The sequence below is a fragment of the Orycteropus afer genome, unplaced genomic scaffold (genome assembly GCF_000298275.1).
Source record: "Orycteropus afer afer isolate SDZICR_OR568_19922 unplaced genomic scaffold, OryAfe1.0 scaffold00487, whole genome shotgun sequence".
Classification (NCBI taxonomy): domain Eukaryota; kingdom Metazoa; phylum Chordata; class Mammalia; order Tubulidentata; family Orycteropodidae; genus Orycteropus; species Orycteropus afer.
In genome coordinates this window covers 947,441-966,137 of record NW_006922074.1, presented here as the reverse complement: position 1 = coordinate 966,137, position 18,697 = coordinate 947,441, and the positions used below count along the sequence as shown (strand labels likewise).

Below are 18,697 nucleotides of genomic sequence, written 5' to 3'. Positions count from 1 at the left end.
TCACTCCTGGCAACTCTGTGTGTGTCAGAGTAACTTTGCTCCATAGCGTTTTTTTTTTTTTTTTTTTTTTTATTAGGATTTGGGTGAAGATTTACAGAGTAAATTCACTTTTCATACAGCAGTTCACATATTCCATAGCGTTTTTAGTGGCTGATTGTTTTGGAAGTGGATTGCCAGGCTTTTCTTCTGAGGCACCTCTGGGTGGACTCAAATGTCTAACCTTAGGTTAGCAGCTGAGTGTGTTAAACTGTTCGCACCACCTAGGTTATTAGGAGGGAAGCTTAAAACCCAGGCCTACTCTCCTGAGATTTATAGCTTCTTAGAGGAGAGAAGACCCCTGTACTGTAATGACAGTAATAAAAGAGAATAGTTTGCTGAGAGTTGCTGTTGACAAAGGCTTTTTGCATTTGTTTGCCATTCCATCTGGTCACATACTGTTATAATTATTCCTGCTATAGTCATGGGGAAGTTAGGATACAGAAACTTGACATTGGTTGTCTTAAGATCATGTAGCTATTAAGTGCTAGAGCTGGGATTTGAACCCAAGTCAGCTTCCATTCTGCTTTAGTGGTGATAATGATAACAACAACAGTAGCAGCAGCAGCAGCAGCTACCATTTATTGATCGCCTAAGGCTGTAATCTTTCTGGAAGCAGACTGCCACATCTTTCTTCTGCAGAGTAGCTGGTGGGTTTGAACCGGTGACCTTCCAGTTAGCAGTTAGGCTCCTTTGGTACATCCTGACACTCAAAAAAATGTTAAGGGTGATCATGATGGTGCCGAAGGAATACAAGTCATTCATTCATTGGTTCATCTGATCATCCGTTCTTGCGCCCTGACCTCCAGTGCCAGCAGGTGGTGGGCCATCATAATACAAAGAAGAGTGACGTCCTCCAGGCGTGCGGGGGGCTCTGCAGCCTGAGGAGACCTGGTGGCACGAAGCCTGCTGCCCGGGCAGAAGTGCAGCTCTTGCTCCTTCCTTGTTCTCGCTGCCCCAGGTCCTCATTGCCAACAATGGCATTGCTGCCGTCAAGTGCATGCGCTCCATCCGCAGGTGGGCCTATGAGATGTTTCGCAACGAGCGGGCCATCCGCTTTGTGGTCATGGTGACCCCTGAGGACCTCAAGGCCAACGCAGGTATGTGGGCCACAGCCCTTTCTCTGCCATGCCCCTGTCCTTGCCTGCCTTCACCACCTTCCCTGTCCAGGCAGATCCCCACTGGGCCCTGAAGCAGGGACCTGGGATACCTTCCCAGAGCCCCTTATTTATTTGTTCTTTCTTCTCTGCGACCCATGTGTCTCACAGAAGTCCCCATAGTTACCATGCAAGGTGGCAATTCCAGATTTGAGAAATGCCCAAGGTCACAGTGGATTGGTGTCTATTCCTATAGATTTTTTAAAAACAGATCAATGTGTTATATTTCAAGTGTTCATTAATTTTCTATTCATTTATATACCTACTTATTTCTATTAAAATGGATCATTTCATAAATAACTATTGGACAACTTATTTTTTTCCTCAGTCTTATCCCTTTACAGATCCCATCCACACAGCAGCAGAGTTATCTTTTAAAAACACAGCTCAGAGAAGGTAGTTGGCAGTTCCTCAAAAAGTTAAGCATAAAGTTGGCACATGACCAGCAATTCTATCCTAGGTTGTACCCAGAAGACTTGAAAGCAGGGACTCAAACAGAGAGATACCTGTGTACCAATGCTCATCGCACCACTATTGACAGTAGCCAAAAGGTGGAAACAGCCTAAGTGTCCATCAGTGGATGAATGGAGAAACAAAATGTGGTGTGTACACACAATGGAATAGACCCAGCCAAAAATGAGAAATGAAGTTCTGATACATGCTGTGACGTAGATGAACCATGAAAACATTGATAATCAGACATAGAAGGACACATAGGATCCCATGTGTGTGAAATCTTTAGAATAAGGAAGTGCAAAGAAACCAAAGTTATTAGTGCCAACCGGGGGCAGGAGGGGCAGGGAAATGGGGAGTTACTGCTTAAGGCACACATTTAAGGATGATGGGGAAAAAAATTGGAAATAGCTGGTAGTGATTGTTGCACAACTTGGTCCGAATGATTATGATTAAAACGTCACTGAGTTGGTTGAAATGACACATGTTTTGTTATGTATATTTCCCAATAAAATGAAAACAAAACAAACGCAGAACTGAGGTTCTGTCCTCTCCTCCTTGGTGCCTGCAGTGCTACAGCCAGTTTCAACAGCCTCAGCTCGGTTCCTCAGCTTCCCGAGGGCAGCCACTGGGCAGGGACATGGCCCTGCCTGTCACTCACAGCCTTCTGTGAGGGTAGGCTTTATTGCTACCCCTGTTTTACAGATGAGACAGTCGAGGCACTGGGATATTAATAACTTGCCTAGAGTCACACAACCCAAATGTGATTCAGGCGGCATTAGAACTTTGATCTCTCTGAGTCGTAAGCATTATCATGCTTCCCCCACTTGGCTCCGCCCCTGCCAGTCCCTGGCTCCATCTGATGCCCCTCCCCCTCCTTCCCATGCCTCTTGTTCTGACCTCCCTCTGGTGCTGGCCAGCTGGGCTCTTTCTTCTTTCAGAGCCTTGGCTTAAGCTGTGCCCTCTGCTCAGGGTACTTTCCCACAGCTCTCAGCTGCAAGCCCCCCTTCACACCCCACCACAGCATCTCAGCCAAATACTTCCTCCTGTACTCTCTCCTAGAGAGCTCTGGGTACTTCCTTCCTACCACTGCCAGTCTGTTGCTATTGCATTGTGTTCTCGCTTTTCTAATTCAACATTGCAGCCCAGTTCGATGAGCTTCTCTGACTTGCTCACTTTGTAATTTCTGGAACCTTCACAGTGGCCAGTACACATGCATTTGATGACCACTGGAGGCAGAGAGGCCAGGAGGAACAGATCTCTTGTGTTTCTCCCTCTGTCTGTACCTGCAGTTCCATTGTGGTTCATTCATAGAATCTTAGAGAATTCCAACATAAATATTTTAAAGTTAAGACACTGTATACTAAAACTATATTAAAATGAAGTTTAAGTAGAAATTAAAAAAAAACAAAACACCTCTAATCACACCATGCTGGCAGCTTCCTTCCATCTTCTTTTGTTCCCTATCAGGCCTTGTCCACAGGTACATACATGTTCACATAATTAAAGTCATATATTCAGTTTTCTTCAAATTATCATACATAGTTGTCCATTTGAAAAATATTTTTTAATGAGTTGAAATTCACATGCTGTTGTTGTTGTTGTTATGTGCCGTCGAGTTGGCCTTGACTTACAGTGACCCCTGCTTGGGTTTCCAAGGCAGTATCACTATGGAAGTAGATTGCCCAACCTTCCTTCTGAGGAGTGGCTGGTGGATTTGAACCACCAGCCTTCTGGTTAGCAGTCAAGTGCCCTAGGCAGTACGCTACCAGAGCCTTGTATTTAATCATTTTAAAGTACACAGTTCAGTGCAGTGTCATTTAGTGGATCTATAACGTTGATCAACCCTCTAGTCTTAACCCTGTAGTTTTCATCACCCCAGATCAGCATCCCACACCCATTAAGTAATCATTCCCTCCATCCCCTGGTAACTCCAGATCTGCTTTCTGGATTTGCCTGTTCTGGATGTACCACATGAAAGACATCATGGAGCGTGTCACCTTTTGTGTTTGACTTCTTTCACCTAACAGTATTTTCAGAGTTCTTCCATCTTGTGGCGTATCAGTACTTTTTGTAATGGCTGAATAATATTCCGTTGTATGGTTATACTATAGTTTGGTTACCCATTCAGCTGTTGGTGGGCATTTGGGTTCTTTCCACCTCTCACTTGTGCTGTTACAAATGTTCATGTACAATTATTTGTGTGCAGGCTTCCGTGTGGACAGAGGTCCTTCTGTCCGTCGTTGCCACATGATCTTCATGGTGGTTATCTCAGGTTCTGTGTACAGTTGCAGCTCACAGAATGTCCTGCAGTTGCCTTACATGTCTCAGCTGTGTTCTCACCTTCTCCCTTTTTCCAGAGTACATCAAGATGGCAGATCAGTATGTTCCTGTCCCAGGTGGGCCCAATAACAACAACTATGCCAACGTGGAGCTGATCGTGGATATTGCCAAGAGAATCCCTGTGCAGGTAGATCGGCCAGGGTACCCACATCTGCCCACAGGGGAACAGTGACCCTGAGGTCCAGAACAACTTGATCCCACAGTTTGAAGGAGGTAGAGGAGTCAGGTTCCTCTAGACTCTGAAATCCAGGGCTGACACAACACGGCAAAGAGCTTTCAGTGTCAGAAGATCTGTGCTCACACCTCTCTCATTTTGCAGGCAGTGTGGGCTGGCTGGGGCCATGCTTCGGAAAACCCCAAACTTCCGGAGCTACTGCACAAGCATGGGATTGCTTTTCTAGGTAGAGTATGTTTCCACGTGTTGATGGAAAACTTGACTGGGTAAGGTCCTCTTTCTAGTTTTGCTTTGTCAAGTGGGATGCATTTGATATTCCTACCTCACACTTCCATTGTGGGGAGTGAGCCAGTTGAGGCATTGACAGGCATGTCTGCTAGGCCAGCTGCAGAAACAGGAGCCATTCAGGTGGTTATAACAGCAGAATGGTGCTGGAACAGACAGACTCCTCTGCTCCTGTTTCTATTGGTACTCGGATGTTAGCCATGTTCCGATTTCTGACTGGGTTTGGGGTGGGGGGTACGCAGTCACATTTCTGATCTGGCCAGGCCTTTGCTTGGGCCATATTTGGGCCTATAGAATGCCCTTGACCTCTTGGAACCAGAGTCCTTCATATCTGCTGCTTACTGGGAAAGATGATACTTACTACCTTAGGACATCTGTTTCAGAATTTTTGTTTGAGTTAACATTGTATAGATAGTTTGCTATCTCTGACCATCCTTGTGTGGCTTAGGGAAATCATTTGTCACGCAATGAGCCCCTGCAACATTACTTGCCCATGTGTGAAGCAGCTCAGCAACAGTCAAAACCTGATATGCCTCCTGTCTGCTTAGTGACTTGTGGTTGTGGTCTCTGAATACAGTTGGGGTGGCTTTCTTGACTAGTTGTCACACAAGCCTCTTGTTAGATCTCAGTTTTAGCTCATCTGGAGATTGATGGTCAGCCCAGGAGTCAGTAAGCTATAGCCCACAAGCCAAATCCAACCCACCACCTGTTTTTTATAAATAAAGTTTTATTGGGACATGGACACACCCATTCATGTATTGCATGTATTGCTCCCTATACTGACAAAGTTGAGTTGTCATGACAGAAACTGTCAGGCCCACAGAGCTGAAACTATGTTCTATCTGAGTCTTTACAGAAAAATTTTTTTGATCCCAGGTCTAGTTCTTTGAGGTGCTAGCTTGTGCCCCTTGGTCTAGCTTTCTGGCTGTGCTCCCAGAATGAATTCTGGATATTCCATAATAGCTTAGATTATAACACAGATCTGGTTTACAGACCACATTTGTCAAAAGTTGACTGATAACAGTAGTTGACTAACAGATCTTTTTTCCCCTGACTTGGTTTTAAGCTCCTTGAGTGCTGGGGCCTTGAGTCCTTTTCTTTGTTGCCCTCTCCTCACCTGGACCTACCACTGAGCATTTGGCCAGCGTTTGGCCCAAGAATGTTTCCCGGCAAACTCAATTCTGCCTTCCTTCCTGTCCTTGACCCCTCAGGCCCTCCTAGTGAGGCCATGTGGGCCCTGGGAGATAAGATTGCATCTACCATCGTGGCCCAGACGCTGCAGATCCCAACCCTACCCTGGAGTGGAAGTGGTAAGAGTTGCTGAGCTTCACTTTGGGGAACTTCTTGGCCCTATCTTGTTAGTGTGAGTAGTGTGTGTGAGTGTGTGAGTGTTTATATGCCAGGGGGTTGGGGGGGAGTTGGCTTTTTATTCTTCCATTAAAAATTTAAAAAAAAATTATTGAACAGGTGGTACAATTCCATTGTAGACAACTTAGGAAATATGACAAGTGCAAGGAAGAAAATAAAAATCATCTATAATCCTATATCCAGTGTTAAACAAGTCAGACATGACCCAGTTGTTGCAATGTGGGTATCTACCTTTCTAGCCTTTTTTTCTAGGCATATCCTTGAAAACACCAGAGATCTTGTATTTACTAAACTATGACTTGTTTTCTTCTCACTAACGAAAATCTTTCTATGTCAATAAATAGACTTTACAACATTTAAAATGCCTGCATAGGATTACATCATATGGATGTACCAAGGTTTACCCACAGCCCTCTAGTTCCACGTTTAGGTTGTTTCTCTCCCCTCACCAATTTAAAAAATATTAAATGTCATGGAGCCTTGATAATATTATAGTTGAAGCCTATGTACAAGTTTAGTTACTTCCTCTGGCTAAAATCCTAAAAATGGAATTTCTAGGACAAAGAAAAAAATAAACAGAAAATAGTCTTGGGAGTTTCCTGTTAATTTTTTTTTTTCTTTCACCTCTAAAACTTGACTTTTCAATTTGGAATGGAAAGCATTTTTTTTTTTTTTTTTTTAAATCTTTACAGAGCTTTGGCCAATAATGATTTATATAGGAATGACTCCATAAGTTAGAGTTGGGATTTTTTTGGATTCAGGCTAATATGGTTGTTTTTAGTAGACTCACTCTGAATTTCTTTTTTCCCTCTTGAGATCTGTTTATTCTATTATTATAATAATATTTTATTGAGTTTTTGGTGAAGATTTATACAGCAGTTTATGTTTCCATTCAACAATTTCTACACAAGTTGTTCAGGAATATTGGTTATATTATTTCTGTTCTGATTGCTCTGTTTCCATTAATCTAGTTTCCCTGACTCCTTATGTTCTCATATTTGTTTTAAAGTAATTGTTGGCCATGTGGTCATTCTGAATTTCTTAAGCTTTTCTTTCCCCTTCCAGGTTGAGTCAGTCCTTAAAAACAATTAAAAGCTATAATATTTTATTAATGAGGGAGAAATGATTTGGAAAAGAATGACCACATAACTTGAAGAATATAATCAGTGTCATTGAATTGTACATGTAGAAAATGTTGAATTGCTGTGTATATTTTCAACAACAGTAACAAATACATTATTTGAAAAAAAAAAAAGCCACTGTTGGAAGGTGAGGGACTGTGTCTGTAACATGTTGGTGCAGACGCCCAGGTCTGGAGTGATTTAGGTGTGGAGGGTTCCCAGTGGTTGCTGTGGTGTGGGTATTTCTGCCCTTCTGGGATGGGTTCTGCTTTCTTGATGACTGCAGGTCTGATGGTGGAGTGGGCAGAAGATGATGTGCAGCAGGGCAAAACGATCAGTGTCCCAGAATGTATTTATAACGATGGTTGCGTGAAAGATGTTGATGAGGGCTTGGAGGTAAGCACAGAGTCTGTGGGGCCAGGGAGCCAGAACCTTTGCACTTGTCTTGCTGTTGGAGAAAAGTGGCTAACATTAAGGAGGTCTGTTTGTCTTTGCTCCCAGGCAGCAGAAAAAATTGGTTTTCCAGTGATGATCAAAGCTTCGGAAGGTGGTGGAGGGAAGGGAATCCGGAAAGCTGAGAGTGCGGAGGACTTCCCAATGCTTTTTAGACAAGTGAGCTGTTCTTGTCATTTTTTTAAGAAACAGACTTTGTTTTTTAAAGTGGTTTTATATTTATAGAAAACTTGGGCAGAAAGTAGTTTTCACATACCTCCTCCTCCTTGCGCATTGCTCCTCCCATTAACACCGTGCATTCCTGTGATACATTTGTTACACGTGATGAAGCAATACTGATTTATTATTAGCTAAAGTCCACAATTTACAGTAGGGTTTGCTCTTGCTGTTGCACAGTTCCATGGTTTTGACACACAGCATGTGTCCGCCATGACAATGTCATACACAGTGATTTCACTGCCCTAAAAGTGCCCAGTGCTCCTCTGTTCATCCCCTTTCCTCTCCCTGACCCTACCAATCCCTTCCCACTCTCTCTGACCCCTTCATGAATTTGGGAATTGGTTTTATTCAGTTGTTGGCAACTAGATTATTTCTATCAGCATTGTTGTATAACGGTGAGGAAGGCATTTGCAGGGGCTAGATAGTGTGCTATTCTCTAAACCACCTCATTAGAAAATTTGATCTGGTAATTCAGCTATGTCTATAAATTCAAATTTCAGAGTTATGGGCTCAAAATACCTATTTGAGAATATACTACTTATTTGAGGGATGGGAGATTTTATAAATTTTAATAGTCTTAATATATTTAAAGTTTCTGGATGATCAGTTTTAATTGTAGGAACGAATTATATATTTATAGTTGGTTTTCTAATTTTAAGGCAGCATGCCTATTACATTAACAATGTTAAAAAAAGAAAAAAAATTATACTGACAATCCTTTCATTCAAATGTTTAATATTTACAGTTTTGCTCCTAGGCTTTGTTTATATATGTATTTTACAATTGCACTCATTCTACACAAAACTGTGTTCTATATTAAAAAAAAAATCTAAAGTGTACGTCATGAACATTTTTGCTGTGTTGTTCCAGTCCTCACAGTTATTTTGACAATCTCACAGTATTCTGTGTGTGACCATGTTATTTGTCACAAAACCTTTCCACTGTTTACATTTTCAGTATGATGAACAATGCTACAAGTATACCATGGTATCATGTGGTGCATAATAGTATAAAAAACACACAGCTTTTTCCTTCTTCTGAATTATTTTTTGGATAAAGATCTAGGGGAGAAGGACTTAGTAAATTACACACTTTACATATTGTGGTGGTTATGTTTGTGTGTCAACTTGGCTGGGCCTGCTTTAGTGGCTGGGCAGCTGGTGGTAGTTATTCCCCATGATGAGACTGGCAGTCAACTCCATGATGGAATCTACTGTGAGCAGCTGAGTAGCTGCCTTAGGGAAAGTGGTCTGTTTCCTGTATTTAAGCAGAAACCTTAAGGAATGGTCTCTAGCTTATGGCATGCTTGGACCCTGCATGTAGCCGTGTCGTTGCTCAGCAGCCTGCCATGCTCTGCTGATCCTGGGACTTAACAATGGACTTAAGTTTATGGCCTGCCATGTGGTTTGGTAACATTGGAACTGTGCCTTTTGACTTGTCAACCTTGGGCTTCTCATCCTCAGCAGCCAGCAGCTGTCTGAGTGAAGAAATGCCTCTAGCTCCAGTGGGCCAGGAGCAGGAGGCAGAGCTGGACCCCAAGGTTGAAGGGCTTTCACCCAGCCCCTAGAGCCTGGTACTTTGAACTTGGACTTAAAGCCTCCAAACTGTAAGAGACTAAACTCCTGTTTGTTAAGGCCATCCCATTTGTAGTATATTCCTGTCAGAGTGGTATTAGGTAACCAGAACACATATGTTTACCAGTGCATATCAGTAAATTTCTAAAAAGCTTACACCAGTTATATAGTGGTCAGCAATATGTATTAGGTCTCTCCACTGGGGTGTATCAATTTTGAGGGAAAGAAACAGTTGTAGATTTACAGGAACTTGCAATAGTAGCACCACGTTCCATATACCCTTCACCTACTTTCCTCTCATGTTAGCATGCTGTGTTACTCTATCATATTATGTCTCCACTAAGAGATTAATAGCCACACATTTCTAGTAACTAAACTCCAGACTTTGTTTGGATGTCACTGGTTTTCTCACTAATGTCTTCTTTCTGTTCCAGTGTCTAATCTGGGATCCTATATTGCATGTAGGGTTTGTGCAGGTTCCAAAGTTTTTGCTTTTAATTACATGAGTGCAGTATGAAAATTCTCAGAGTAAATGTTCAAACACTTCTGTTCCATATTAAGAGTGACATTCCTTTCTACTGTCACCTCCCAATCCCCTTCCCCTTTCAGATGTAACCACTGCCAGCAGTTGGGTCTTTGCAGCACTTTGACAAATGGGCTTAGATAAAGACATTCATATAATTTTATGTTATTATTTTTAGCGTAAGTGAGATCATCCCATATATTACTTAAGCTTACTTTTTAAAAAAATTTTTATTGTGATTTGGGTGAAAGTTTACAGAGCAAATTCACTTTCCATACAGCAGCTCACATACGTTGTCTCATGACATTGACTGCAATTTCCCACAATGCAACAGCTCCCCTCCCACTTCCTCCTCACAGTTACCTCTTCCCTGTATCTTTCCCTTCATGCACTCCTGCCCCCTGAGCTGTCTCCCTGTGCATACACAGCCCTTCTGTTCTCCCATGATTGATCTCTCCAGGGAGTATATCCACCTAGTGTAAATGTTTAGCTCATACGCCTGTTTTTTGTTTGGCTGGAAGCCACAAGAATAGGTTCAATTTAAACTTACTTTTTTTTTTTTTTTTTTTAACTTAACAGTTTATCTTAGCAATCATTCCATGTGAACCTGGATTTCTTTAACCATCTCTTGATGACATCCTTAGGGGCTCTGGTGGGGCAGTGGTTAAGCTGAAAGATCAGAAATTTGAACCCACTAGCTGCTCCGCAGGGGAAGGATGTGGCAGTCCGCTTCTGTGAAGACTTACAGCCTTGGAAACCTTATGAGGCAGTTCTACTCTGTCTTTTAGGGTCTATGAGTCAGAATTGACTTGATGGCAGTGGTTTTTTTGGTTTAGACGTCATGCTTAGAAAGGAATGCATTCCTGCAATTAAAAGGATGAAGTAAGTCTGTCTGTAGGTCCCAACGTGAAGAGTGATCTGAGAGAAATGTGTTCAGTTAGAGAAAAAGAGAGCTGTAGGATGGCATGTTTTGGTCCCATTTTTGTTTTAAGAATTGTTCTGTGTTTTTCTGTAGAAGAAAACCAGTTTGTGCACCAAACTCTTTTTTTCTTTTTTAGAGTAATTCTTTGTTTTTCCTCAGTGATGCCATGAAAAATTACAATTATCCTCTACAGTTTCATTGCTTTATATAATAGGCATTTTAAACCAAAATGTGACATATTTATCTTTAAGAAAAGCTCATATGTTCTGATTTTTCTCATTTTGCCTCAGAAAACACTACAGATCAATCACCTCTACTATTTGTATAAATAATTAAGGACTGGCCGTATACCACGTGTGTTCAATGCCAAGTGTAAGCTCTAGGCATTCTATTTTAAAATAATAAATAGCATAGAAATGAGGCATTTTCCTTTGCTTTAGGTTGCGTATTGAACTCTCAATGACATGCTGTCTTTAGGAGGCGGGGTTTTAGAGAAATTCTACTTTCTACATTATGTATTTCACAGTATTTGACTTAAGAAAGAATTGAGAATGTTATGTCTTTGAGGCAGATGAAGTGAAAGAGGGGCAGAGAAATCACTGAGAGTCTCCCAGTCAGATCACTGTGATGTCCGTCACTCTTTCCAGGTCACTTCCTGCCCCAGCCCTGGTTTCTCAGGGAACAGTGAGCTCCTTTTGCTTCCCCCCAGGTGCAGAGTGAGATCCCGGGCTCCCCTGTCTTTCTCATGAAGCTGGCCCAGCATGCCCGCCACCTGGAGGTTCAGATTCTTGCCGACCAGTATGGGAACGCCGTGTCTCTGTTTGGCCGCGATTGCTCCATTCAGCGACGGCACCAGAAGATCATAGAGGAGGCCCCGGCCACCATTGCCCTGCCGGCTGTGTTTGAGTTCATGGAGCAGGTGGGCTTCCCAGGGCTTGGGAGTGTGGTGGCAGCTATAAGGTAGAGTGATTTTGACTCAGAGTCAGCCAGTGCTTCCTGTGAGCCACAGTTGCTGGAAGGTGGGTGGGTGTCCCAGAAGGGCCCCTCCATCATGGAGGTGATTTCATGAGGACTCAAAGGCTCTTATACATAGCAGGTCTCAGTATGCACTTGGTGAGGCTGTTGCCTTAGTAACCTGCTACTGCTGTAACAGAAATACAAGTGGTGGCTTTAAAGAACAGGACTGTATTGTCTCAGTTCTGGAGACAGAAGTCTACATCAGGACTCTAGACCCAGCTCTAGGGAAGGGTTCTCCCTTGTCATTAGCCCCAGGCGTTCCTTGACCACTTGTAGAGTATCCTTCTTCTTTTTTGAATTTTAGTTTGTTGTTGTTGTTGTTGAGGAGGTACACAGGAAAACACACCAATTCAGCAGTTTCTACATGTTCAGTTCAGTGACACTGTCGATGTACTGTCACGTGGAGTCTGTCTTCTCTGTGTATCTGCGTCTATTCTGTTCTTTTAATAAGACACCACTCAGAAGGGTTCATTGTGGGACCCTGGCATGACCTCATTCCCATAACAAAAGAAAACTTCTGTTTCCAAACAAGGTCACACACAGGCATGGGGTTAGGACTTCAACATATATTCCGTCCGTAACAGTCATCACTTAAACTTACACGAGAACACTGCTGGGAACCTTTTGCAAGGCCTTCTGTCCCTGCTTTCTTTGTAGTGTGCCGTGCGCCTGGCCAAGACTGTGGGTTATGTGAGTGCTGGGACGGTTGAGTATCTCTACAGTCAGGATGGCAGCTTCCATTTCTTGGAGCTGAATCCTCGCTTGCAGGTGGAACATCCCTGCACGGAAATGATCGCCGACGTCAACCTGCCAGCCGCGCAGTTGCAGGTGAGGAAACAGACTTCATGCCCAGGGTGCGAGGCCATGTTTTCCCTTGGCTGTTTGTCCCTGGGAAGGGACTATCTTGATGTATGAGTTGCACTGAGAGCCACACAAGCTGAGAACCTTCCATTAAGTGATTTCTCACCTTTGTCTGGCCATAGAGCTGTTTAAGAAACTAGTAAAAGCTATGGGCCTTCTCCTTGGAAAAAGTATATTATATCCAATTTCAGGGCATTCATGGACCCCCTAAAAACCCATTCCTAGACCCAGAGCAGTGTTTTTCAACTTTTTTTTTCATTATTGCTCCCTGGAATCCCTGGTTAGCACAAATGATTAAGTGCTCAGCTACTAACTGGAAGGTTGGCTGTTTGAAACCATCCAGAGGCACTTCAGAGGAAAGGCCTGGCTATCCACATCTGGAAAATCGCATCCATTGAACACCCTGTTGGTGTCTAGGTCTATACTCTGACCACATGAGGTCACCATGAGTCAGAGTTAACTTGATGGCACCGGGGTTGTTTTTTTAAGAAGCCTTTTTAGACATTTTTATCCCAGTTCTTCCCGTGTAAAATTTTAGTAGCACAGGTACATTGTATGGCTGTTTATGTACTTTTTGGCTCAGCATTTTGAGAGATGGTTTGATTGAACTTTCATGATCCTTCACCTCTGAATAGTGTATGTATCTCCTAAGAACAAGGGTATTCTGCTCCATTACCACAACAGAATTACTACACTCGGGAGGTATAGCACTGAGACCACATGTTTGTCTAATACACCATCCACATTAAAAGCTTCCCAGTTGTCACAGGGATGTGTCTCTATAGCTGTTTGTCATTCTTTTTAAATCCAAGATCTAGTCAAGGATCACACATGCCATTCATCGTCATATCTCTTTGTCTCTCTCATCTCAAACAGTTCCCCAGTCTTTTTATTTTTGTGTTCTTAACATTGGCATTTCAATTCCAGGCAGAATGTCCTTTGATTTTATTTGTCTGATTGTTCCTTCCTGATTAGGTTCACCTTATACATTTTGGCAGTATATTACACAGGTGGTGGGGTGTCCTTCTAAGAACATCAAATCAGGAGGCACAGAATGTCAGTTTGTCTCTTGATTGCTGATGTTTAAGTTGATCACTTGGTTACATTGACATCCATAATTACCTGTGTTTTGCTCATTCTTCAAGCTCAGCTTTCTCTGTGCCCTTCATACAACCTTCTTTAACTCTCCAGCCAGACACAGTTCCTCCTTCTCACTTTCCACAGCACTAATGATCTTAGCCTTTATTGAACATAAATATTTTGCTGTGGCATGATGCTGTTTCATGAATGTTGCTTGTCTTCCTAGTTACATTTTGAACTCCGTAGGGCAGTCATCATGCCTTTTCGTTGCCTCTCTGGCCACAGTAGAATACAATCATAGAGGAAGTAAGTGTCACTGTATCTGAAACAATGCTTTGAGCTCCTTCCTACATTGCATGTAGCACTGCGCTCAGCATCATGGGACTGGTGTGTAGTGGCCCTGACAGTGTGTGGATGGATTTCTTGGTTTTAGATTGCCATGGGCGTGCCACTGCACCGGCTGAAGGATATCCGGCTTTTATACGGAGAGTCGCCATGGGGGGTGACACCCATTTCTTTTGAGACTCCTGCCAACCCTCCCCTGGCCCGAGGCCATGTCATTGCTGCCAGAATCACCAGTGAAAACCCGGACGAGGCAAGTTATGGGGACCCCTGTGCTTTTCCCATGTCAAATCTTCCAGCTTGGGGCAGACCCTGGATGTTAGTCTTGGAGGACACACCCTGTTGTCTAGACTGCTCAGTTTATAGATAAAGAAACTGAGACGCAGGAAGGGGTGACTCAGAGTGTTGGACGTGTAATGTCACAAACCCCTCCGTGTATCTCTCTGCTTGTTGTAATGACAGCGCTGCTGCTGGGCATTGCAGTTCCTGCTTACAACTGAGAAGGCTGAAGTAACTTGACTCATGTCTCCCACCGGGGACCTGCTGAACTGTGAGCTCAGTCAGTGGACTCTAAAGGTCATGTCCTGTCCACTACACCGAGGTCCTACTTTAAGATGAGTGGCCAGATTTAAAAGCTAGATGTTTGGATTTCTGGCCCTATTCTAAATTGTATTTGTTTTGTTGTTACTGTTGAGAATATATACACACAGCAAAGCATACACCAATTGCACAGTTTCTACGGGCACTATTCAGAGACAGTGACAGCATTCTTTGAGTTGTGTAGCCATCTCAGCCTCCTTTTCTGAGCTCTTCCTCCCGCATTAACATAAAACCACTGCCCCTATGGCTCTCCTGTTTTATGTTGTGGGTTGCTGATTACCTTGAGCCCATATAGATAGTTCTTAAAACAGCCTAAGACTCAAGGTGGACCTTTTTTTACTAGTTAAGCTAAACTATTGTTTGGTTTTAAGATGACTTCAGGGGATATTTTTGGTTTGAAGTTTAAAAGATAATCTCAGAACAGTAGTTTCAAGGGTTCATCTAACCTTCATGACTTCAGGAAATCTGGATTCCATGAGAATTTGAAATTCTGTTCTGTGGCTTCACACATTTTTTGCTGCATTATAAATGGAGCCTGGCACATTACAGGGCATCCCCCTGTGACTTGGACTTGTATTGTAAGGAATCAACTGGCACCTGTCACAGTGTCCATGCTTACGATAGTTGATTGTTACAGGACTCTGTAATGTACTGCAACCTAACTATTTGTTATATTCATTTAAAAGAAACTTGGAGTAAGAGAGTTGCCCCTCCACCCCACACCCCCTATTGTCATGGAAGAATTTTAAACCATGGTACTGTATCAGTTTGGAGTCTTTGCTGTGAGTAAAAAGCTGATTTTTGTGGACAAGCAAAATGAGAATTTTTTTTTTTCCTTTTATTGTGAAAATACCCACAACAAGTCACTCACCAACATAAAAACTTCCCCATTTTACAGCTTAGGGACACTGATGACATTTTTCATGTTCTGCCATCTACCTTTTCCAAAATATTCCATCACCATTAACATAAACTCAGTACCCTGCAAATAAAAGTTTTTTTTTTCTTTTTTTTCCCAATATATGTAGGAATTTAGCCTTCCCTCCCCTCCTATCCCTGGTAACCAACAAACGAAGTTCCCTTCTATGTATAAACCTTTCTTGACTTTTTACTATAGTGGACTAATATAATTTGCCCTTCTGTGATTGACTTATTTCACTCAGCATAATGTCCCCGAGTTCATCCACGTTATGTGGTGTTTTGTGGATTCTACATTATTCTTCAGGGCTGCATAGTATTCAAAATGGGAGTTTCTTGAAGGCAGGATGTTTACTCATACTCCACTTTTTAAAAAAAAAAATGTGGTAAAATATACAATAAAACATTTGCTATTTGATCCATTTATACATGTACAATTCACTGACACGAGTTGCCTCCACTATGGTGTACAACCAACCATCACCACTCTGTTTCCAGCACCGTCACTACTGCTGACTTTTGTTTAAACTTTCATTATGTTAAACATGTAAAATGTCAACCGTATAAGATCAGAATAGTACACTGAGCCCTCAGGACGTTCACCCAGCTCCATCAGTTATCAGCATTGTCCTGTTTTAGATCTGCACCTACTCCCTGACCCAAAATTGTTTTTTTGTTTTCTGTTGGTAAAGATATATATAACAGAACTTTGGCCAGTTCAACAATTTTGACATGTATAGTTCCATGACATTGATTACATCCATCATGCTGTGCAAACATCACACTATCCTGTTCCCAGTTATGCCACCACCAGCAATACAAGCCCAGTGGCCCCTAAGCAATGACTCCCCTTTCTCTCCATGGTGCTACGAATAAGCCTTGGTCTCTATCCAGATTTTTTTTTTTTTTTAAATTGTGATTTGGGTGAAAATTTACCAAGCAAATTCACTTTCCATACAGCAGTTCACATACACTTTGTCTCATGACATTGACTACAATCTCCCACAATGTAACAGCTCCCCTCCTACTTCCTCCCCATAGTTACTTCTTCCCTGTGTCCTTCCTGCCATGCACTCCTGCCCCCTGTACTATCTCCCTGTGCATACACAGTACTTCTATTCTCCCATGATAGTTCTCTCCAAGGAGTGTATCTACCTAGTATAAATGTTCACCTCATATGCCTGTCTTTTATTTGACTGGAAGCCACAGGAGTGGGTTCAATTCCAGATCTGAAGGGCAGTTAGGGGCCATAGTCTCAGTGGTTCCATCAGGCTCTGTCAGACCAGCAAACCTGGTCTTTTTTTTAATTTATTTTCCCAAATGATTTTGAGATTTGTTCCACATTGTTCTCCCACTCTGTCCAGGATCTCCTACGTAGATCCCCCTCCAGGTGGATGGCAGTGGTAGCCAAGCTCTATCTAGTTCTTCTGGTCTCATAGTCATATAGGTGGCAGATCGCATGGTGTACCAGCCACTTGGACTAATTGTTTCCATGAATCTTTGGTTTTCTTCATTCTTCTTTGCTCAGGATGAGGAGAGAGTGTGGTTGTTTTTAAGGCAGAAATTACATACCTTGAATTATTCATGTGGATGCACCCACTAGACACCCCTATCGAGACATGAACGTGTTTTACTTACAACATAGATGACTGGGCCTTGTTTGCTGTTCTTTTTCTTTCTTGAGCCCTTTGATTGTAGGGTGGGATTTTTGGGTTTCCTAGGAGTTAATTTTTTTCAAAAATTTATTGTCGTAAGATACGTATAACAAAATATTATCCATCTTAACCGTCTGTAACTATGTAATTCATGATGTTAATTACATTCACTGTATTGTGCAACCATCCTGATGGTCTGTTTCCAAAAGTTTTCATCGCCTCCTGGGACTTAATTTTGATGAGACTGTATCTAGAGTGTGGAAGCATTTGTAGCATTCATGGGTGGAATTCTCACCTTCCATGCAGGAGACCTATGTTCTGTTTCTTGGCAATGCCCTTTGTGTGTATCCACCACCTGTCCGTCACTGAGGCTTGCATGTTGCTAAGATGTGGAATAGGTTCAAGTGGATTTTCCAGATAATGACAGACTAGGAAGACCAGGCAATGGAGTTCTGAAATTCAGCCAGTGAAAACCTGGGGATCACAGTGGTCCACTCTCCAACTCACGGGGAGGGCGCAGGAATGGGCACTGTGTCATTCATTCCATTGTGTGTGGGGTCACCAGGAGTTGAGGCTGACTCGATGACAGCGTAACAGTGATGACAGCAATACCTAGAGTAATGATTCCTTCTATTTTGCTGCTTCTGTCTGCGCTCCAGGGTTTCAAGCCGAGCTCCGGGACGGTCCAGGAACTGAATTTCCGCAGCAGCAAGAATGTGTGGGGTTACTTCAGTGTGGCTGCAGCCGGTGGCTTACATGAGTTTGCCGACTCCCAGTTTGGGCACTGCTTCTCCTGGGGAGAGAACCGAGAAGAGGCCATTTCGTCAGTACCTATTATCTGTCCTTCCTTCTTTTGAACTGTTAGCCTGTGGCTTCAGAGGCAGTAGCTCTTTAGGAGATCAAGGGAGGAGAGTCACAGGACAGACTCTATTTGACGGACTCTGGGCTTGAATTCCAAGAATCAAATCTGTGCTCTTTTTGTATTTGAGAGGCACAAAGTTCCATGAGCCTACCCAAGGTCACTTGTCCTTAACTTGCTAGAAATCTAACTTGAAGAAGATCCAAATATTACTCAGGGTGATACCAGAAGTTTAAAAGGACTGTAGCTTTAAAAGGGGGCTGCTTTAAATTTAAGGGAGCTCTGGTGACATAGTGCCTAAGGCATTTGACTGTTAACCAGAAGGCTGGAGGTTCAGACCTACCAGCCACTCCTTGGTAGGAAGATTGAGCAATCTACTTCGTAGTGATAGCACGTGGGAAACCCAAGGAGGGGTCACTGTGAGTCAGATCCGACTTGATGGCAGTAAGTTTGGTTTTTTTGGTTTTAAATTTAAACCTCATAAAGAGTTCTTGCTAAGGCTGTATTTTACACTTAAATTTCCTAGGTGGCTGTGAAGTGCTCACCACACTGAGGCCTGCGACAGCAGCCTCTGTCTCCCCAGCCCAGAGATGTCCATACTTGCCATGCTTTCTTGAGAGCTGAGAACCCCATAAAGGGCACCTCCAAATTCTGAAACACTCATATCTTATATTTCTGCTTTCTTGACAAGGCTCAGCATGTAGAAAGCAGTTCCCTTTCTAACTAAACAGTCTTT

The 18,697-nt window shown here is 42.8% G+C and overlaps 1 protein-coding gene across 1 annotated transcript in view; it reads left to right on the top strand.

The window, feature by feature from the left end:
• The window catches only part of ACACB (acetyl-CoA carboxylase beta), a 162,926-nt gene that overhangs the window by 39,284 nt on the left and 104,945 nt on the right, over window positions 1–18,697 (top strand). The window contains exons 3-12 of the mRNA XM_007954999.1: window positions 998–1,136; window positions 4,007–4,116; window positions 4,309–4,390; window positions 5,661–5,759; window positions 7,225–7,334; window positions 7,440–7,550; window positions 11,339–11,548; window positions 12,304–12,474; window positions 14,021–14,182; window positions 17,762–17,925. Coding sequence (XP_007953190.1) covers window positions 998–1,136; window positions 4,007–4,116; window positions 4,309–4,390; window positions 5,661–5,759; window positions 7,225–7,334; window positions 7,440–7,550; window positions 11,339–11,548; window positions 12,304–12,474; window positions 14,021–14,182; window positions 17,762–17,925 — 1,358 coding nt within the window. The remainder of the gene's footprint in view (window positions 1–997; window positions 1,137–4,006; window positions 4,117–4,308; window positions 4,391–5,660; window positions 5,760–7,224; window positions 7,335–7,439; window positions 7,551–11,338; window positions 11,549–12,303; window positions 12,475–14,020; window positions 14,183–17,761; window positions 17,926–18,697) is intronic.